A 20644-nucleotide genomic window follows, 5' to 3' on the forward strand; every position below is an offset into this window, starting at 1 on the left:
TGCACTCACCCTTCTGGCACCACCAGATCTTGACCTCGAACCGCCTCAACTGCGGAATTATTGCTGTAGCGGAACACCCCTAACAAACAAATCCAGTCGCCATTGACAGCGAGGGACGAGGCCACGCCTACCCTTAGGCCACGCCCACACGCCCACCTGAGTATAAAGCGCTGAATGCGAGCGCATTGTACCAGAACTTCGTATACTCCTGAGGCGGAAGCCGGGAGCTGAACTGCATTTTAAAATTTGTTATTTCGTGTGTCACGTATTACTTGATTGCTATATTTTTAACCTTGCACTCACCCTTCTGGCACCACCAGATCTTGACCTCGAACCGCCTCAACAGCGGAATTATCGCTGTAGCGGAACACCCATGGGCGTCCGCAGGGGGGGGCAAGGGGGGGCACTTGCCCCCCCCTGGATCTGGTGAGTCAGTGTGGCCATGATTTTCAATAAATAAAATGGAAGAAGTAGAACCGGACTTCGGAAGTTTTTATTTTGTGAGCTGCGAGCAGGCCAGGCCTCTTCATTGTAGAATTTTAGGCCAGCAGGCAGCACCAAAATCCCTATGACATCATGACGCCGGTCGCCGGAGAGTGCTGCGCCACCTATCTTACGCTGCCTGCAAAGTACCGCGGCGCGCAGGGCACGCCCGCGCGTAAGGTCACACACAGCCGGGCCCCACACACACGCAGTGGTGTTGGTTTCCAGGGCCGGCCTCGTGACACACAACAATTAGGAGCAGCCCCGGCGGCGCCGAGCAGGAATTCGGAAAACGGCTGCTGCCTTGCCTGTTCCGACTCCGAGTAGCATTTAGGTCTGCAAGTAAGAGAAATCTGTTTCTCCTAAAAAAATAATGGTTTTTGTCGTGTCGTGTGTATAATATTATCTGCGGTAGTGGCCTGGGTTCACGACGAATAACGACCTTTCCCTGCCTCGCATATCATCACAGCCCCCCCGGCCCCTTACGTCTGCTTGAGCCGCCGCCCAGGACCCTTTAACTGCAGAAAGCCACAGTATTATTCATTTCATGCGCATAATTTAGTCACCTGCTGCCCTGCCGCATTATTTGGCCCTCCCCTCCTCCCTTGATGCCTAATTCCAGTGGCCCCGGCCCGATCTAATGGCTATCTCCATGCCCAAAACGTTGTAAAGCGAGGTGACGCCAGCGCATAAGTAAAGGTTTTAGAATTGCCCCCTTTTCTTGAATGAATGGAGAGGAATCCAGCTGTAAAAGTTTATTTCACAATTCACATGTAACACCGGTGAGTGCTCCTATATTGTCATAGAACTACGTTCTCAAACACAATACATATAAAACTAGCTTTAATACATGCTATATTCGTGTGGGAAACTTTTAGTGTGTGGGTGGTTTTTGACAATTTTGCTGTCTTCAAAAGTGCAGAACAAAATATGTGAAATAAAGAAAACAGCTGCCAAAATGTAACTCGTGGTGGACCGAGTATTTCCACTCACAAAGATCCATTAGCACAGTGGGTTATTGCGTTTGTCACAGAGATCCTTTGGTCACTTACTTAACCCCTCATCACCACCCTCCTGTTTACTATCGGGGGTCCAAGAGAAGGAAAGGGGGTGCCAACTGCAGACAGTGATAGGGTTCTCGAGGCACTATGCGCTTGGGTTATTCCTGCCTGGGCATCACTGGCTGGTGAGAGCAGAGGAAGTGGGGGCAGGGCTGAGGGTATCACAGGACAGGCGGTGAGAGCAGCCACTGCCCCCGGATACAAGCAAAGATGCCCCTCTGTGCCCCGTGATACTATAAACACAGCTCTCTGATGCTCTTCACCCTCGTCCGCCCTCACACACATGGCGTTCACTACTGCAGGCCTGCCCACTCAACGCCACACCAGCGCCATGAGAATCATACCCCTGCCTCTGCCCGCTCACCCACCACCTTTTAATGTACAGGGTTCTCTTTTGATTAACTATTTCATTTGTTAGTCAAGATTTTGAAAGAATTACATGCAAAGGGTAATGTAAGTTTTTTTCCCTGTTGTTTCCTAGAAACCAGGGGCCTTATTTATGAAGGACTTGCGCCGCTGGTGCGTCACTTTTTCCCATGTTAAAAGTGACGCACCGGCGGCGCAAGGCCTTCATAAATAAGGCCCCAGAACTTTTGTGAGCCCCCAACCAGGGCATGTCCCTTCTGGAGCAGCCCCCTGAGTATGGCCGGGCACTGAGCCCGGAGCTCGCAGGGATATTTAGGTAGAAACCCCTCTGGCCCAAACCCCCCTTCTGCCTCCCCCCTCCCACTGCGGGCACAGTAGGTGCATTCCTGAGCAAGGGGGTTGTGCCACCTGCCCCTCACTGGCGAGGCCCCATCAGGTGGGACCCACACCGGCCCCAGGCTACCCTGAAGTGCCGCGAGAAAGAAGCCAGCTAGTGCTTGGCAGAGTCAAGTTAAAGTCCTAGTGTAGCACAGTGAACTATTAACTGGCAACAAAGAGCTGCAGGCAGACTATAAGACATGGATTACAAATGTATGTTTTTCCTCTGTCTTTCCTTGTCTCAAGTTTATACAAGTGCGTTTGGATGGAAATAAATTATTATTGTAAAACCAATCCCAACCACTGTTGCATTTTAAATCTTGAATTTGTACTTCTTCTGATGAAGCACTCTTAAAATATACTGCCTACCAGAATAGATGACATGTGACTCCTACACCGTGCAGTTCTTGTTTTTTGCAATATTTCTTATATGTTGATTTACACACACATGATTCATTGTCTGCATAATATGTATCTGATGGTAAATTGTTCTGACACCCTATATTAGTATGACTACTGCTATAAAAGAAATTAAATACATGTTAGAGAAGGGCTATGGTGAGCTGAGGGTACCTTTGGAGGGTGATAGCGAGGAAATAGAAGGAGGTCATTGGCGTCACGGACAAAGATTGTTGCACTGGGCACAACCAGACCTAAAGCTGGCCCTGGTCTCACTACCCAACCTCCCACCACGCAATTCTGATCAGGTGACAACTAGGATTGCCACCTGACCATGGGCGTCCGCAGGGGGGGGTCAAGGGGGGCTAACATTCCTCTGATCATCAGCCTTTAGCTCCTACCTAGTGCCGTGGTTCTGAGCCCACCCGTGTTTCTAAATTCCTATATTTTGGCATTCAGATTCATGTTTGAACTGTTCTTGTGGAAAAAGGGAGAAGTGCGGATGACAAATGGCTTGTGATTCCACTTTTAAGCGTACTTGCAACATTCTGTGATTGGGAACATATCCCACATTGTGAATGTATTGTAATGTCAAGAACTCATATTAAACCCTAAATAAACATGTGTATCCATTGGTTGAGTCAAATAACGTAATTAGCTGTAACTGGTCAGTGAAATGCCAAACAAATACTAATAATTGGGATGTTTTGCTTTTTCCAGCCACACTTCTGACTATGCCCACTGACCCAATCCTCTGCTTATTCATGCACTCTGATTCTGCGCCCACAGTTCCCCTACATTTTATTTCCCCCCACTATGACCACTGAGAACACTCTTCGGTTCGACATAGTGTAGAGCCTGATCATATTGTGTTTCTGTTGTTTCAGCAGCTAGTGCCAGGAAGAGTCAGGGCGGTGTAGTGCTCCACAGACAGCCAGATGTAGGTGTGTCATCTGTAGTAGGTACTGGGTAATCAGATAGCCAGATGTAGGTATTTCATCCAGTAGTAGATACTGGGTAATCGTCTGGACACTGCTGCAGTGACATACATGTCCTGAAAGCCTTACTTCCCAATGCCTTGTGGGATGCAGTGTCCTTCTGCCAAGAGAACTTCAAGGGTTATTATTTTTTATTATATGTTTGGTTATTTAGCAGCCAGTGGTTCTCTATGCAGGGACGCAGCTGCACAAAGTGGCAGGGTGCACTTTTGTGTGTCACACACTTTTAATATAAATCGCCTCTAGGAGCTAGGTCATCCATGCTTGCAGAGGGTGTTGGACTGAGAGAACTGGAGGTTGTCTGCTGCCGGGGTACAGAATCCTGCAGGCTGCTTTCTGTGGTTTGTGAAACTAAGTGAAGCTTTGGTTCAAATGCAACCTTCTATGGGATATTTTTGGGGTAAGCATTGAGCTTTGGCTGTGATTTAGGTTTGTGCAACCATATTTTGTGTGCGCGCGCAATGCAGTCTAGCAGTTTCTGTCTCTAATATATAGAACAGACTGTATTAATGGTCATACCACAAAGACATTAGTGTCAGTTACATATAGCATTCAAACTCCAGTGGGTCGCACTCACCACTTGCATTCATCCTTTTGAGGATGATATGGCCTGTCCCATCGTGTGTGTAACAATTCTGACCTATTACAGAGGGGTGGGTATGAGTGTGTTGGAATAGGAAAGACTCTATGGACGAGCCGAGGGGTAACAGATCATACCCTCTGACACTGTATTATCAGTCTCTGGGTACGTTCTACAGCACAATTCAAAATGCTTATGCAGGAAGCAAATAGAGGCGTTGTCTGACAGGAAACTTTCTGGAGTGAGGTTTTTCTATTGCCACCTTTGTCTGTATGGTATAGGAGTGCCTGCCCGTCTTCGGGTGGGGGGACCAACTGTTGTGTGTTTCCTCCCACCTCCCTCAAGCTTCCATTTTTTGCTTCATTATAATCTACTTTAGTGTGCCTTGTGCTAAAGTCTTTTTCAGTGACACACAGCTAGCAATATCTACAAAGAAGTCAGACCTGGCTGAGTCTAGGAAGATGGGAAATATATGTACAATTTAGAAGTGGCTTTTATAAGTTTGCATAAATAAGTGAATACATGCATGCGTTGTGTGTATGTCTGTGTGTGGGTGCGTGCAGAAGGAGGCCGGCAAACATAACCATACATGTCCAAGCATGTATGGACATTTATTTGTGTGCATCGCAAATGTCCGAGTTCTGTAAAAACACCAGCATTTTTGTGTGTGCGTCTCTTAAAATCTGCTGCCATTGTCTATATAATGTGTGTGTGCATCAGTGTGTGTACATATATGTAAACACAGTTTCGTTTTTCAACTTTGTTTCAGCATACAAGGCTGTATGTATTCAATAAATAGTGCATTTTAGGTGAGTTCTTTAACGTTCACAAATCTCATCTTACCTATATAATTATGCAAGGCAACCTGGTTCTCCTTGCCGGGGAAATTCAAACGGGATTTTCAACTCCCTGTACCTCATCTGCAACTCGATTTATTCAATACAGCCAGCCTGGTGATGAGCAGAGTATTTAATGATCCTCATTTCTTTTTAGAAATGGACATCCGAAAATTCTTTTCAAAACGAAAATTGGATGATGAAGAATCTGATATTACGGAAGCAAGAAATGAATCTAGACATGATGAACAGGAGGAGGCAGAAGAGCCAAGCACAAGCAGTTCTGCAGGTCCACTTTCAGCTCCAACAGAATGTAGCCATGATGCTGATGCTCCTGTGAATGATATTGGATTGTATTTTAATTTAGCAAAAAACGTAACAGACGATGTAAAATACAATCTTCTGACAAATACGTATACTCCACCAGAAATGTATGACTTCAAGAAAGATTCAGCTGGAACACGCTGTTTCCGTCATGTGTGGATTAATCAATATTCACCATGGCTTAGCTACTCTCCCCAACTGAAAGGTGCAATTTGCAAGTTCTGCACAGTTTTTCCACAGCCAGTTCATCGTGGGACACAAGGAGCATTCATAACTATGCCTTTCACTAGATATAAAGACTTCCATGAAAGTGCACGCAAGCATGTCTTAACGTCTTGGCATAAAAACGCACAAGTGGATGCAACTCACTTTTTGGAGATTAGAAAGAAACCGGAAACAAGTATTGTTTGTCAAATAGACAACGCTGTGAAAAGGCATGTTGAAGAAAATCGGCAAAAGTTATTTCCAATTTTGTCCTCAATCTTATTTTGTGGCACACATGACATTGCTTTACGTGGGAAAAAAAGTACATCCGGAAACGTGCAAAGTCTGTACCAATTTCGCATTGAAGCAGGAGATGTCATCCTAAAGAACCATCTGGAAAATGCACCAGTTAATGCACGTTATACATCTGTTCGAGTTGAACATGAACTGATTACATTATGTGAAGAAACATTAAGAGAAGATCTAGTATCCTTAGTCAATAGGTCAAATGGATTTTCAATCATTGCTGATGAAAGTGCCGACATATCCGGAAAAGAACAGATGTCACTTGGAGTACGTTTTGTAGACACGACAAGTAGCACCGTACCTGTCATCAGAGAAGAATTCCTTGGATTTGCAACCTTAAAAGAAATGGATGCTATCTCAATTGCAAATATGATTATGGATACATGTTCTAAATTTGGATTAAACTTAGAAAAACTCCATGGCCAAGGATATGATGGTTGCTCTACAATGGCAGGAAAGGAAGGTGGTGTTCAAGCCATAATAAAGAGAAAATATCCTAAAGCTGCTTTTGCTCACTGCGCTGCACATAAACTTAATTTGGTTGTTAATGACCTGAATGCTGTTCCTGATATACGGAATTCTATTGGCACAGTGAAAGCCATCATCAAGTTTTTCCGTGAGAGTCCAAAAAGAAGATCTCTTATTCCTAATCTGCCATTGCTGTGTGAAACAAGATGGACCGCAAAATACAAGAGCATTCGAATTTTTAGCTCACACTTTGAAGAGATTTTTAAGCAATTAAGCATATTGGCCACTACAGCATCGGGGAAAACACGTCAGGATGCATATCAATTGCAATGTTCCTCCAGCACAGTGAATTTTCTCTTTAGCTTGTCCATAATTTCTGATTACTCATCAAGATTGGAATCTGTAAGCCAGGCTCTCCAAGCTGTTCAGCTTGATATCCTCAAGGTGTGTAATCACGTGCAAGACCTTCTGACTGTGTTCCATGATCACAGACAAAAAGCTGAAGAGCAATTTAAGGACATTTTTACAAAAGTTCAAACACTGGCAGAAAAACTGAACATTGAACTCAGTGTTCCCAGACAGTGTGGCCGTCAAGTATTTCGTTCTAATTTTGGTTCCTCTTCTGTGGAAGAATACTATCGCCAGTCTATCTATGTGCCATACATGGACTCTATCATCGCATCATTAGAAAGCCGGTTTGGCAATGAAAACAAGAAAAATTTGAGTTTATTTTCACTGTACCCAAAACATATGGCAAAAATGACACTTGAGCAATACAAATGCCATATTGCAAACATCAGAGAAATTTATGACATTGAAAACCTGGAAGCCGAAGCAGTCACATGGTTTCAGATCTGGTCAACGAAGGATGAGCAGTTTGACAATGGATTTCTGGATTTGCTAAACCACACAGATTTATTTCCATCAGTCCAGCAAGCAATTCTCATTGCTCTCACATTACCAGTGACCACTTGCACAGTTGAAAGGTCTTTCAGCACAATGAGAAGGGTGAAAACCTGGTTGAGGTCGACAATGGCAGATGATCGCTTATCGGGTTTGTGCATGATGAGCATACATCGAGCAAAAATTGATGAAAACAAACAACAGCTGATTGATAAAGTAATTGATAAATTTGCACAAGACTATAGACGTTTACAGTTCCTTTTTCGAGATCAGTAAACTAACCAGTGAACAAAAACTGTATAAAACTACTGCTCATTGAAAAATGTGACTGTTAAATTTCAGCAAGACTGTACATGTTTGCAATTCCTGCAACAGTTATCCAGGTTAAATTGATATGTTTTATTTTCCAATTTGGAAGAGATCAGCTGTTATTTTATTTATTGAAATATATTTGATTTTATTTATTTTAAGTTATTTAAGTTAATACATTTCCAAAATAAATACATTTGTCATACATTTTAACTCTCATTCATTTGTGCACGTTAACAGCAAATGAAGACTGACTCTACATGTTTTTTTTTAATAATGCAGTTATAGTGTCTTCACTGTTTTGGTCATGTGTATATGAATAATGTGGTGCATTCAATAGTGGTGACATAAAAACAGATTAGAAATTGCTAATCGGACAATGGCAGCTTCATCCTTCCATTAAGCCTTTGCATCAGGTTTCTAAACCCTTTGCATGCCTGTGCTTTTTTACTTTTGACCAAGAGCCGCTCCTGTCTGTAGCTGAGCTCTGCTTTTTTCTTTGCAAGCTTCTAGAAGGTGTGAATGATATCTACCAAAGGCCACAAAAGAAAGAGATGGCTGTGTGGCACAACCCTATGGTGTATGAGATCATATGCGGCCTGCTTCCTGCCCCCATGGCTCCTCCTGTGCCCCAGTTTTTCTTGTGCCCCACATCATGTCGGAGGATGGTATTTGGGTCCTAGCCATTTATCTTTTGCTGTATCACCTTTGCCTTACAACATAATAGGCATCAATGTTTATTATAGCATAATCAACTGCAGTTCCAGTCTGGAAGCATAACAAGTAGGAGCAGGTGGTTTATCAGATTAGCAAATAACATTGAAAACCCTCAGCGTCAGCCCAGCTTTGTTACACGAATCCCTCAATTTTTGTACATAGTAATCCAGACAAGGACCTTTAAGGGGTCAGGTATACCATAAGTGAAGTCTTCAACCTGCATTGATTGTATTTTGATCACTGATCCAGGGATACACTGCATTTATGTTCCCATTTATTAGTAATACATAGTTATATTACCAAGCCTCTCACTCTTTTCCAGTTTGAGGTATTTATTCAAATATTTTTGATTTCAGAAATTCTTAGGATATCACTGTTTTTATTGACAAGTTCCCCGGTGAGTCGGGGTTATAAAATGTTAGCACTGCTTGAATCTGATTTATTTTTATGTTCTGTGATAATGAGATCCAAATTATACATTAACTATTGGGATGACACGTGGGCCTTTTCCTGTCAGTACATGGTCATCTGGAACAATTGTGCAGGTGGAACAGTCAAGGTTTCCTCCAAGCAATATACCTGTGACAGGGAAATAAAGGAAGACCAGTCTCACTCCTCTAATTTTCTCACTCATTCAGTAATATTTGATGAAATTATTTAGAGACCAAAGAATCTGTTGTCTCAACAAATTGAAAGTGTGTAATAAGTCAATCAGCCTTGACAGACAAGTGTAGAGCCAGTGATGAAGTAAGTTAGAGAAGTCTCTATGGATAGGAGTAAAGCAAGCACTCTCAGAGAAGAATACATTGTAGGTGCAAGGTGTAGGAAAATGGGTTCTGATGCATTTAAACTCTTGGAAAAGTGCTTTTGAACCATTCAGGTTTTGGATTTTTACTCTGAGTCAGCCTCACTTACTGAGTCTCATTTAATGTAAGCTCCATTAAAATTGATTGAGAGTGCTTGCCACCACTTCCACCTTTTAAAACAAGATCCACCGCTGTGCAGAGGAGGTAAGAAGCTCTGGATTGGTTGCATGTTAACAAGTGTGTGTACATGTCTGCAGGCTGAGAGATTGGGACTACAGTACAGCGAAGTCCGGTATCTGAACACAAGCAGCCTGTTGCAGAAGGGATTCTACAGATATTGGTGCTGACCTGGTGTAGGCTTTATAATGTGAGTGGACATTGATGGAGTAAGATCATAGTGTTGATCAGAAAACAGTGTTTGATTAATTTATTATACATTATGATTGAAATTTGCACCAAAACACAGTTTTTGCATAGGTAGGTTTAGAGACTAGGGTGATGCACTGGTTAAATGGTAAAAATCGACCTAATGCAGGTTCAATGTCACTTTTATGATATCTGTACTCCTTCTGTTTTGTTATATTTGTCTGACGTATTCCACCTCTTGGTACAAGTTAATTACTCTGCTAACCAGCTATAGGATCAATGTTATCCCCACACAACAGGGCCATCTGCTAGTTCTTGTGCCAGTTTCTGGAATGGAAAGAGTAGGAACATAATCTGCACGTGATAAGTACTTTTTACTTTGTGCTGGGCCATACTTCAGAGACAATGAGAAAAGGGTCTGTCGTTTAGAGTTTTGGACAGATGGGACCAGGCAGCTGCAGCAGTTAGGATGGGGTTTCAGGCTCTTACAGAGGGCTTTCTAAAGACCACCTCAAGTAACACATTTTGAAATATATAAAAATGCTGTGCAGGAGGGTTGGGAGAGGGGTGGAGTGATGATGTGTGATCCCATGATTAGAGAGAGGTTCTTACCTCCTAGAACTATACAACCCCACATAAAAACTGTGGCACCAGGGAGAGACTTTTGAGAACAGCCTGAACCTGGGGGAAGCAGCGTCAGAGGAGTACCCAGTTGCAGGAGCAAAGACACCTGGTCCCACAGCAAAGACGGATTCAAGGACTTCTGAATTTAGTTGGCCCTCAAGGACTAGGACTTGTTTCTCCAGGGCCAGTAGCACTTTCCCCTTACATCCACAGAGGAACAGTATTAGGATGGATCTATGTGTGAACCTTGGAGAAGAAGAGTTACAATGGAACCTCTTGGTTCTTGGCTTGCAAAGAGGAAATCTTCATCAGAGGGCTAAACCCTGACTTCTACTACTACATGGGTGTCCTTCAAGCAGGCATGGGGGCTATGGGACCTGAAAAGTGCAGGCATGGTTGGTTAGGTATTCTGTATTGAGGGCTGAAGTGTGCAGCTGCGGGTAACACCAGATTAAGGAGAATGCCAGATGATGGACAGAGGACAGGTCCTGAGTATGGAGTGGAAGGCCATCTCCCCAAAGGAATATAAACATTTAGAGGCTAGAAGATCATGAGAACCCCCTTCTGGTGGCTACAACCAGCCACTAGGAGCAGAATGACACAGAAACTGTTTAAATCTGCCCAACGGGGCCCAATAGAATATCAGGAGAAGTCTGGCCCCCTTGGGCACTGAGTTAGTCTGGGAAGCAAGGATGTCTCTGGGGTTGGCCAGAAGAGGGTCAGAAGAAGAGGGGGTTGTTTCTCCTTCCACCTGGACTTGTTCAAAGCAGGCAGGAGAGCATGGAATCCTTCAAGTTCCCACGTAGCACATGGGCTGTCCTGGCCCTGCTGGGAGCTGGCAGTGGCCTGACGGCATTGGGGCTCTCCTGTAGCTATGACTAGGCCAGATGCAGGAGCTCCATAGGGGGTGGGCATCCATGTTTGAAAAGAAAGCAAACACAAAGGCACTTGCCTTTGAGGCATTTCTCTTGGAGACCGTCTATTAGTATTTAAAGCCTCGGGCTCCCACAATACTTTTAGATACCTGAAATTTTGCATAGTGTCTCCTCATAGTGCCTGGGAGAGTGCATGAGCATCACAAGTCATTGAAAGGTATTTTGGGGAACTGGTCTGCAGCAGCTTCCCACCAAAGCACAGTCTACTGTTTGCTACATGCAGCTGAATTGTGACCTGCGGCCCTTTTTCCTTTTCAAGCACTCATGGAGTGTGGGTGTATATTTATACGTGTTTATATTATGCTGGTGTTGTTTTTTTGTTGTATTGTAGCTGTGAGTATGTTGGTAGGTGGCTATAATAGTTATTTAGCTTTTATTTCCAGGTAGACTACTCCGTTGTTATTTTACAAAGAGTTTGACTTTGAATTGTAGCATTTCGTAAAACTTCATTTAGTAAGGTTCCACAGTGGGTGAATGCGTGTGCTGCTAAGGTCAGTGTATATTCTGTATATCACAATTCAATTCCTAATAGGATAACTCAGTAGGTTAATATGCTTGCTTTGTGCAACTGCAGATGTAGACTGTGGCATGGGGACCTATGTGGAATAACATGGGGTTTGCATACAGGACTGAAGTGCACAGAGATCTATCGATGCTACTAGTGCTGGCACTTCATGGTATCGACTGAGATGCAATGGCAGTACTTTGTGCATATTCCAGCATTGGAATTTCTGGTAGTTCAACTGCGGTGTTATTGCAGAGCGGTGTGTAGGAAACAGGATTATCGTGTAACTAAGTGACAGCAATTACTTGGTATGAGGTCTGAGATGCACTAGCAGGGCTGTGAGTTCCAGTAATGTGCAGGTTTGTGGTGCAATGGGAACTGTGTTTGGCATCAATTAGCAATTTTGAAGTTGCATCCAGGAAGAATCGAAGTGCCTGCCTACCTGTGTGCAAGTACAACGTATGCCATAATAGGGTGCTCTGCTACAGTCTGTCAGTTATGATGCACAGCGAGGCCAATAGCAGTGGTGGTATAGGGCATAATTTAGGTGCAGAGTAGGGTATGTGTTCTAGTAATTGAATACTAGTAGTACGACACGATTGTGAGCCAGGTAAGAGAAGGGAGCTAATTTGGGCTACAGTGTTGACATTGCTCTACATTGTTGCAGCCTGCCCACTTTTTCAGTCTTGTGCAATCTTCCCTGGCAGTCTGACCCCACATGTTGTGTTTCCTTACCTTGTGTGCACTGTGGTCAAAGGGAGAGCAACCAATGCTGCTGTGTGCGCTTATCCAATGTTTAACACTATTACCTTGAATGTAGGTACAAGGGTTGCTGTTGAATTTGTGTAACATTGACTGAGCCTTTTCTACCTTTTAAAATCAGCACTTAATTTAAATGACTGCTGTGTACTGTTGTTTTTTTTATTTTGTAACTATCTTTCTATGCAATTCTACTTTGGTCCAAAATTAAATTAAATAGAACGTGGCAAATGCACCCAACACAGCTCAGACATACTGCAGTGGGCCTCACAAGGACTCCTCATTAATACAACCTCCCACAGCACACAGTAGACAGGATTATTCACTAGCAAGCACAGCATATATTTGAGGTTTAACCTACTACCTACAAAACTACTAATAATGACACACAAGTACTACCAAGCCCAACACACTAGACTGAACAATTCAAAATAAATTGATTTTATTGTATGGTTAATAAACACAGTACAAATTAAATAAATATGAACAACTCGTAAACATTCAAAAGTACTCAGTCTCAGTACTCTCCTCATGAGGAAACGTGTCTCGCGCCTGGCCCCTTGTTGAGCGCTTCTCCTCCCCGCGGCAGCTTCCACACATCTCCAAGTATACGGTGTATACCCCTTTAGATACACAACTGCTGGCTGGGGCAGCCGCTCCTTCGTCATAGAATGGCTCCCTGCGGACCCTTCAATACACGGCCGCTGGCAGGGGCTGTTGCTGCCTCACTTCTCAATTGGGCGCAGTGTTAATTCAATAGTTTCACCTTCCCCGCGAACCCATAACAGCGCAGATACCTGCAGGGCTTGTGTTTACACTACGAGGCTCACCTCTCTGCATGTTTTATTTACGGGGCAGAGGTCACGGCAGCCGCCTTACCCACATAACGCTCTCATAGCTGCCAGTGGTAACGACAATAGGAGGGTGCCATTCCTCGCCTATCCCTTCACTGTGCAGTCTCACCTCCTCACCACGCCAACTCTCGACCTCAAATCTGCTGCTTCGTTACAGGCCCGGTTCTAGGAGGTGGGCCGGGTCAGAACTTAAATGAATATCAATGTGCCCAAAGCAGAGTTCCTACATACCATCAAAGCACATCATCAAACAGTGCATATCACCCATCCAACACAGTACTAATATACTAGCAGATGGACATCAGGTTTCTGCAATAACACTCTATACTCAGTTAATTGACACTCATACAAACCTGGCGAGCTGGTAATGAGGTCAACCTTTTGCCCCCCCCTGGAAAAAATTCTGCGGACGCCCATGGGAACACCCCTAACAAACAAATCCAGTCGCCATTGACGGCGAGGGACGAGGCCACGCCTACCCTTAGGCCACGCCCACACGCCCCTTTTTCACCCTTTAAATAATGTGTAACCACCGGACGTGCAGCGGACGGGCGCAGCGGGCGCGCCGTCAGCGCGCCGAAGGCGCGCCTAAGGCAAGCCCGTCTGGGCCCGTCCGGGCCCAGACGGCCTTAGGCCTAGACACTATGCCCGATTCTCAAAGGCGCATAACCTACACCCAAGACACGCTTCGAGCTTGGAACGTGAATAAACATCCCAAGGGCAAGTACACCCTTAAGGAAGCCATCCCTTTCACGGGCTGTACCCTCTGCAATCCGACGGAGGATAAGGAACGTGCTCAAGCACTCCGACTCAGCCTTCTCAATTGCAGGTCTCTGGTAAGACACGCTCATGAGATAAATATCCTCGTCCAGAATTCTATGCTGGACATATTGTTTCTCACAGAAACATGGATGACGCCGAACAGCGACTTCGACATGGTCAATGCAGCCCCCCCAGGCTATCAAATTTGCTCTTTAAACAGACCGGTTGGCAGAGGAGGTGGGCTAGCCATCCTTTACAAAGACCACATCACCTGCAGGATCGACAATGGCAATGTCAAAGACTGCGAAAATTGCAATTTCATTTTCCAGATCTCGCCTGCAATCTCACTGTCAGGACTATTAGTCTACCGACCGCCAGGCCCACTAGGGGAATTCTCCAGCACCTTGATGGATCACATCACACTAAAAGCAATTACTGCTTCTAATTTTCTCCTCCTAGGGGATCTTAACCTTCATTTCCTTGACCCTGCGGATAACGCCGCAGCCAACCTACTAGCAGATCTTGCATCAGTCGACCTACGTCTTATGAACTCAAAAGCTACCCATGAAAAAGGCCAGCTTCTGGATCCAATCTTTACGAATATTAGGAATTTTAAAACCCAGGATCCCACCCCTCTCCCATGGACAGACCACTTACTGGTCCCCATGCACTGGTATCTCCAAATCACCCCGGCTCAAACACAGAAAACCAGGACACTCGGGAGACGGTGGCACAAGCTGGTACCTGAGGAATGGGAAGCTAGGTTAGGAGAATCCATCACGCCTCTCTCCTCGGATCCCAAAACGGCGGATAGAGAATTTAATGGTTGGCTCACCCACTCCCTAGACAGGCTTATCCCACTAACCAGCACTCTTAAACACACCAAAAGGATCAATCCAGCTCCATGGTACACTCCCTCACTGAACGCATTAAGGAAGGAGTGCAAAAGGTCAGAACGCATTTGGAGGAAAGATAAGTCTGTGAAGGAAAAAGACGTTTTTCAGTCATCCATGAAAGCATACAAACTAGCACTTCGTAGTGCCAAAAGTGCCTTCTATGAGGAAAAAATAAAGAATTCCTCCTGCTCAGCCAAGGAGACCTTCCTTATCCTTAAAGAGCTCCTCCATGTTCCCGACCCCCCACAAAAACCTATGGACCCCAAAGCAGCGGAAGAAAAATGTATTAATCTAGCCACCTTTTTTGATGAAAAAATTAAAAAGATCCTTGCCTCCCTTCCCGCTGCTAAAACAGACACCACTGAAAGAGATAAGGACCTTCCTCCCTTACAGAGGAATTCCTCCGCGAAACCCGCTACACCTCACTTGGTTTCCTTAGGCCCAGTTACCATGGAGGAGGTTGCAGCAACATTTGCTTCAGTCAAGAGTGGCGCCCCCAGTGACCCAGTACCCATAAGATTCCTCAAAAATATCACCCACACCATAGTGCCCCCGCTGACCGCTCTGATCAACACCTCATTAGCCCAAGGTGAAGTCCCTCCTAGCTGGAAGGAGGCGGTCGTTAAAGGACTTCTTAAGAAACCGTCACTAGACCCTGAGGATCTATCAAACTATAGACCGATCTCTCTCCTCCCTTGGATTGGTAAGGTCGCGGAGAAACTTGTAAATAAAAAACTGTCACAGTTCCTGGAAACCAACCATCTCCTTAAGAACTCCCAGACGGGCTTTCGACCAGGTCAGGGCACCGACACCGCTCTCCTTGCAGCAGTGGAGAAGGCCAGAGAAATTCTCGATACAGGAGGATCAGTGGCAGTGGTCCTCCTGGTTTTGAGCGCGGCCTTCGACACTGTCAGCCACCAGGTCTTAACCCAACGCCTAGAAAACGTCGGAGTGAAAGACAAGGCTCTGAAATGGCTTTCGTCCTTTCTCTGCCCACGCTCCTTCCAAGTCTGGGAATGGGATGGTCGCTCCCCCGCCATCCCCCTCCGGTGTGGTGTGCCACAGGGCTCGTCACTAAGCCCCACGTTATTTAACGTGTACATGGCCCCACTGGAGGGGTTGGTCACCCCATTTGGAGTCACTATCGTCAGCTATGCTGACGATACACAGCTGTTGGTAACCCTATCTCACCCCAAGCAAGAGCCCTCCAACCTTCATGACTGCCTCTCCAATATACATCAATGGATGAACGACTCAGCCCTGAAATTAAATGGGTCAAAAACGGAGATTCTTCTCCTAGGTCAAAAAACACTGAATCTACCCCCAAACATCTGGCCCGCCTGTCTTGGTGAACCTCCTGCCCCCAAGACGGAGGTCAAGAGTTTGGGAGTATGGTTAGAGAAAGATCTCACCTTTAGAACGCAGGCAAGGAAAACGACCAGCATTTGTTTCGGCCTATTAAGATCATGCAGGAAGGTGCTCCCTCTACTCCCTTTTAATTCCCGGTTACTGCTGATCCAAGGCCTAATTGTGTCCAGGTTGGACTATAGCAACGCCATTTACTTAGGAGCCCCGGAAACCACTCTTCAAATACTACAGAAAACCCAGAATGCCGCTGCCCGGATGCTCACGAACACCCCAGCCAGAACATCGGCAAAACCTGCACTGAAAAAACTGCACTGGCTTCCGATCAGGGAAAGAGTGATATTCAAGGCCCTCTGCCTGGCTCACAAGGTACTCCACAACGAAGGCCCACCAATCCTCAATAACTGTATCACCCCCTACAGACCTACTAGAGCGCTCCGATCGGACCATGAAAACCTCATTGTGGTTCCCAGGGTGAAAAAGGCCCGCGCAGGAGGCCGCCGCTTCTCGGTTCACACAGCGAAGCAATGGAGCGCGCTCCCCCTGAAACTAAGATCAGAACCAAACATCCTGCGTTTCAGGAAATCGCTCAAAACCCTCCTCTTCCCTTAAATCACTCTCACCTCCTGCACTTCATCCATCAGGACTACGAGGTTTAGCGCTGGGATACTCTTGGGTGACTACACGCTCTATAAAAACCTTAAATAAATAAATAAATAATCAAAACATAAGTAATCACAGATCAAACAAGTGAATTAAGTCCTAGAGGCACTAATTTTAATACCTCCTACCCCAGATCTATCTCTTTCCATCTTTGAATGGGTTCTCATATTTCCTTTCCTAGTTTCTCACCATTTGTACCTTTCCTAGCATAAATTGCTTTTTTAAGATTATACGGGCTAATAGCTTCGTTAGCCATTGGTGAAATGTGGGTGGAATACGATCAAGCCAGGCTGTAGCAATACATAGTCTCAAAACAGCCATGGCCAAAAATACAAAATATTCATAGTGTGCTTGGGTAGCATTGTGATTTATTCCAAGAAGCACCACTGCTGGACTGAGTGTGATCTCTATCCTTAATGAGGTTTTAAGGAACAGTTCAATTTCATCACAGGTGGTTTTTAAATGGGTGCATGTCGCAAGCATATGAACTTGATCAGCTTCATCACTGTCACATCTTGGACACGTAATACCAGCTGTGCCTCCCGATTGTGCTATCCTGGCGGGCGTGTGATATAATAGATATAGAGTCTTATAGTGTTGTGCCTGAAGTGGTGCGGACCACAAGAGTTTCTGGCCTAGTTCCAATGACCTATGAAAACATTTCTTCTCTACCCCTAGTTTCTGTATCCATTTACTCTCAAACTTTTCCAAATCATCTGTTTGGTGCTCTATCAATTTAGAGTAAAATCTTTTAATTGTACACTCTGTAATAATAATAATAAACTTTATTCAGATTTTTTACAAAGATCCATAAAAGCAGTACATAGTAAAAATAAATCTGCAGTGCAATATAATTACAGATAACATTAAAAATAGCAAGAGGAGTTTCGGTAGTTTATACAGTACTGTTATATTTAAAGGTTTTTCCTGTGTCCGTATATACATTTCAGAAAATTAAGAACATGGTAACATGTGGCTTCAGTATCCAAAAGCTGCAAACTCAACATGGCTACTCGACATTGTCTAAGACCCCAAGATTTTAAAAGAGTCAGTAACCAAAGTTTGCGGTGTTCCTGATAAAATTTACAGAACAGAACAGTGTGAAGGGTGGTTTGTCGTGATTTCCCATCGCATGGACATGGAAGTGGATTTGGGTCCCAAACGTTTGGCGTTGGAAAAGCTACCAATTTGTGAAATATGTTCAGTCTGAATCTTATCAGGAGAAATCGGTCGAAGGTGCCAATGTCGAGATTTAAATAGGGCTGCATTAAAATAGTAGATTGGACCATTGTTGCGTGCTGTACCGACTGTTTCCCGGCTTCTGATTGTAATCTCAGATTACCCAGGTGGTCCAAGGCTCGTGTTTTTAAGTTATTTTTTGAGAGTTCTCCAATTTTTTCGGGGTTTGAGTAATATTTTTCTATTCCAAGGTCAAAGAGGAAGTTCCGGATATAGGCCAGCCATTTGATTTTTAAAGCGTAGTCCAGGGACATTGCATCTGCCAGTATTGTTTTTGTAAGGTCGTTTTTTTCTGTAGCCCAAATACGTCACCATAGAAGGAGTGGTTGAATTTTCGCAAGATCTTCGATATATGGAACGCCCAATTCTAAATGGCAGGCGTAAGTCGAAGAACTTTTGGGGGCTGATAAAAGGAATCTGAAAAAATTATTTTCTGCAGTTTGCAGAGAGGTAACATCCGTATGGCCCCATAATCCTGCTCCATATAAAGCTGTAGATTGGCATTTGGCTTTGTATATGGTCATTAATTCTCTGGGCGGACGTTTTCCTAATTTTTGTGTAAACGACACCAATGCGGCTAGTGCTCTTTTAAAACAATGTTTTCTGGCTTCTACTGCTGGTTTCCAGGAGAGTTTATTATCTATCATGACTCCCAGATAGCAGTATTCATTTGTAGAGTCTATTTTTTGGGTGTCAAGATAGATAGATTTTTGCTGTTTCCTCCCATCCCCAGCCTTCATTACGAGAGTCTTTTTTACGTTTATATGAAGGTCAAGGGTTCTCATGAACTGCGAATATCTGTTGAGGGATCTTTGGAGTTCACGGGGGGTTTGTGCAAGGAGAACAGCGTCGTCCGCGTAGAGCAGAGCGGGGATCGGGCGATGTTTGGCCAGTGGAAGATCTCGGGCACCCTTCAGGAGCTCTACCTCCAGGTTGTTAGTGTAGAGGGAGAAAAGGAAGGGTGCCAGGACACATCCTTGTCTAACCCCACGCTCTACTCTGAAGGACGCCGTCAGTTCCCCCTTTGTGCCGTAGCGTACTCTTGCGGATGGATTGGAATAGAGTTCCCTTAAAAAGTTCAGGAGTGATGGATCTACCCCCATTTCTGCTAAAAGGGACCATAATTTTGTATGGGAGACACAGTCGAAAGCCGCGGACAAGTCTACGTAGGTCATATAAAGTTTTGCTTTCTTTGCATGCACATATTTTCCAAAAATTACCGATAGATTTAGGGCTTGTTCCACGGTTCCTAGTCCTTTTCTAAATCCGAATTGTAGGTCGGATAGGATGCCTCTCTCTTCCGCCCAATCCTGAAGTCTTTCTAGGATCACTCTACCTGCTATTTTCCCTAGTGAATCCAGCAAGGAAATTGGGCGGTAGCAGGCAGGGTCCATGCGGTTACCTTTTTTGAATATCGGCACCATGATGGACCTTGTCCATGACTCCAAAATTCCTTTTTTTGCCGTTGCGGTGCAGACCCTTGTTAAGATCGGTGCCCAAAGTTCTGTTTGGTATTTAAAAAAGTCTGCCGGGACTCCATCCGGGCCTGGAGCTTTTCCTTTTTTGGTTGAGTTCAGTGCCAAAAGAATCTCGGAGATTTCGAAATTTATGTCTATAGGGTATGGTAGGAATGTTTTTTCCTCCTCTTCCGTCTCTTGATCAGAGGATGGTTTTTGGAAGATTCTGGTAAAATGTGATACCCAAGCTGCAGCATCTATAGCGGCTTCGATTTTTGGGCACGTGTCGTCTACCAAGAAGGGAGTTCTTATGATTCTCCAGAAGGCTTGAGGGTTTTTTTCTTGTGCACTGGTGTGGAGTTCATGCCAAAGCGCTTGCTTGAGTTCCTCTTTCCTCTTTTTCCTTGTTTTGTAATATTCACTTCTGAGGGTGGCTATAGTGCGAGGGTCCCTTTCATCTTTGTTTAAGGCTAGCTTCAGCTTTGTGTGAGCCTTAGTACACTCTTGGTTGAACCAGCCTTTGAGTCGGGATAGACCGGGTTTTTGTTTTGCTGTAAGTAAAACCTTTAATTTGTCCATAATTTGGGCGAAGTTGTTAAGAAGCTCCTCGTCTTTTGTTGCTATGTCCAAACAAATTTTGATTTGGGGATAGACAGATTTTATTAGCTCTTTAGTAAGTTCTTCTGGGTTTATCCTTCCCCATTTTATTGAGTACCCATTTAGTTTATCCATATTGATATTTTCTTGGGTCAATGCATTGGCTATTGTTACTGGAGAACATTGTTGGTAGTTTAGTAAGACTTCCAAATTTAATATTGCATGGTCACTTTGGGGATTCGGTTTGACTTCAAAGTTTTTTACTCTTGATTGTAAGGATGTTGATAGTATTATGAAGTCTACCGTGGTTTTGTAGCCTCTTCCTAAATAAGTAGGTGCTAGTGAATTATCTCCATGGTCCAAGGTGTTTACTATCTGGAGATCCAGATCGGATAGGAGATCATTCATTTGTCTGCCCATGTTGTTATGCGAAAAATGGGTGAGTGAGAGGCCTTCTTCTGTCACCATGCCAGGACATTTTCTT

The 20644-nt window shown here is 44.5% G+C and overlaps 1 protein-coding gene across 1 annotated transcript; it reads left to right on the forward strand.

Annotated features, from left to right (window-relative positions):
• The first annotated feature begins 5260 nt into the window (after positions 1 to 5260).
• LOC147707986 (52 kDa repressor of the inhibitor of the protein kinase-like) lies at positions 5261 to 7582 on the forward strand. Its single transcript, XM_086925693.1, has one exon. It carries the CDS (start codon positions 5261 to 5263, stop codon positions 7580 to 7582), a length of 2322 nt encoding a protein of 773 aa, XP_086781819.1.
• Positions 7583 to 20644: the final 13062 nt, after the last annotated feature.

The sequence above is a fragment of the Lissotriton vulgaris genome, chromosome 6 (genome assembly GCF_964263255.1).
Source record: "Lissotriton vulgaris chromosome 6, aLisVul1.2, whole genome shotgun sequence".
Lineage (NCBI taxonomy): Eukaryota > Metazoa > Chordata > Amphibia > Caudata > Salamandridae > Lissotriton > Lissotriton vulgaris.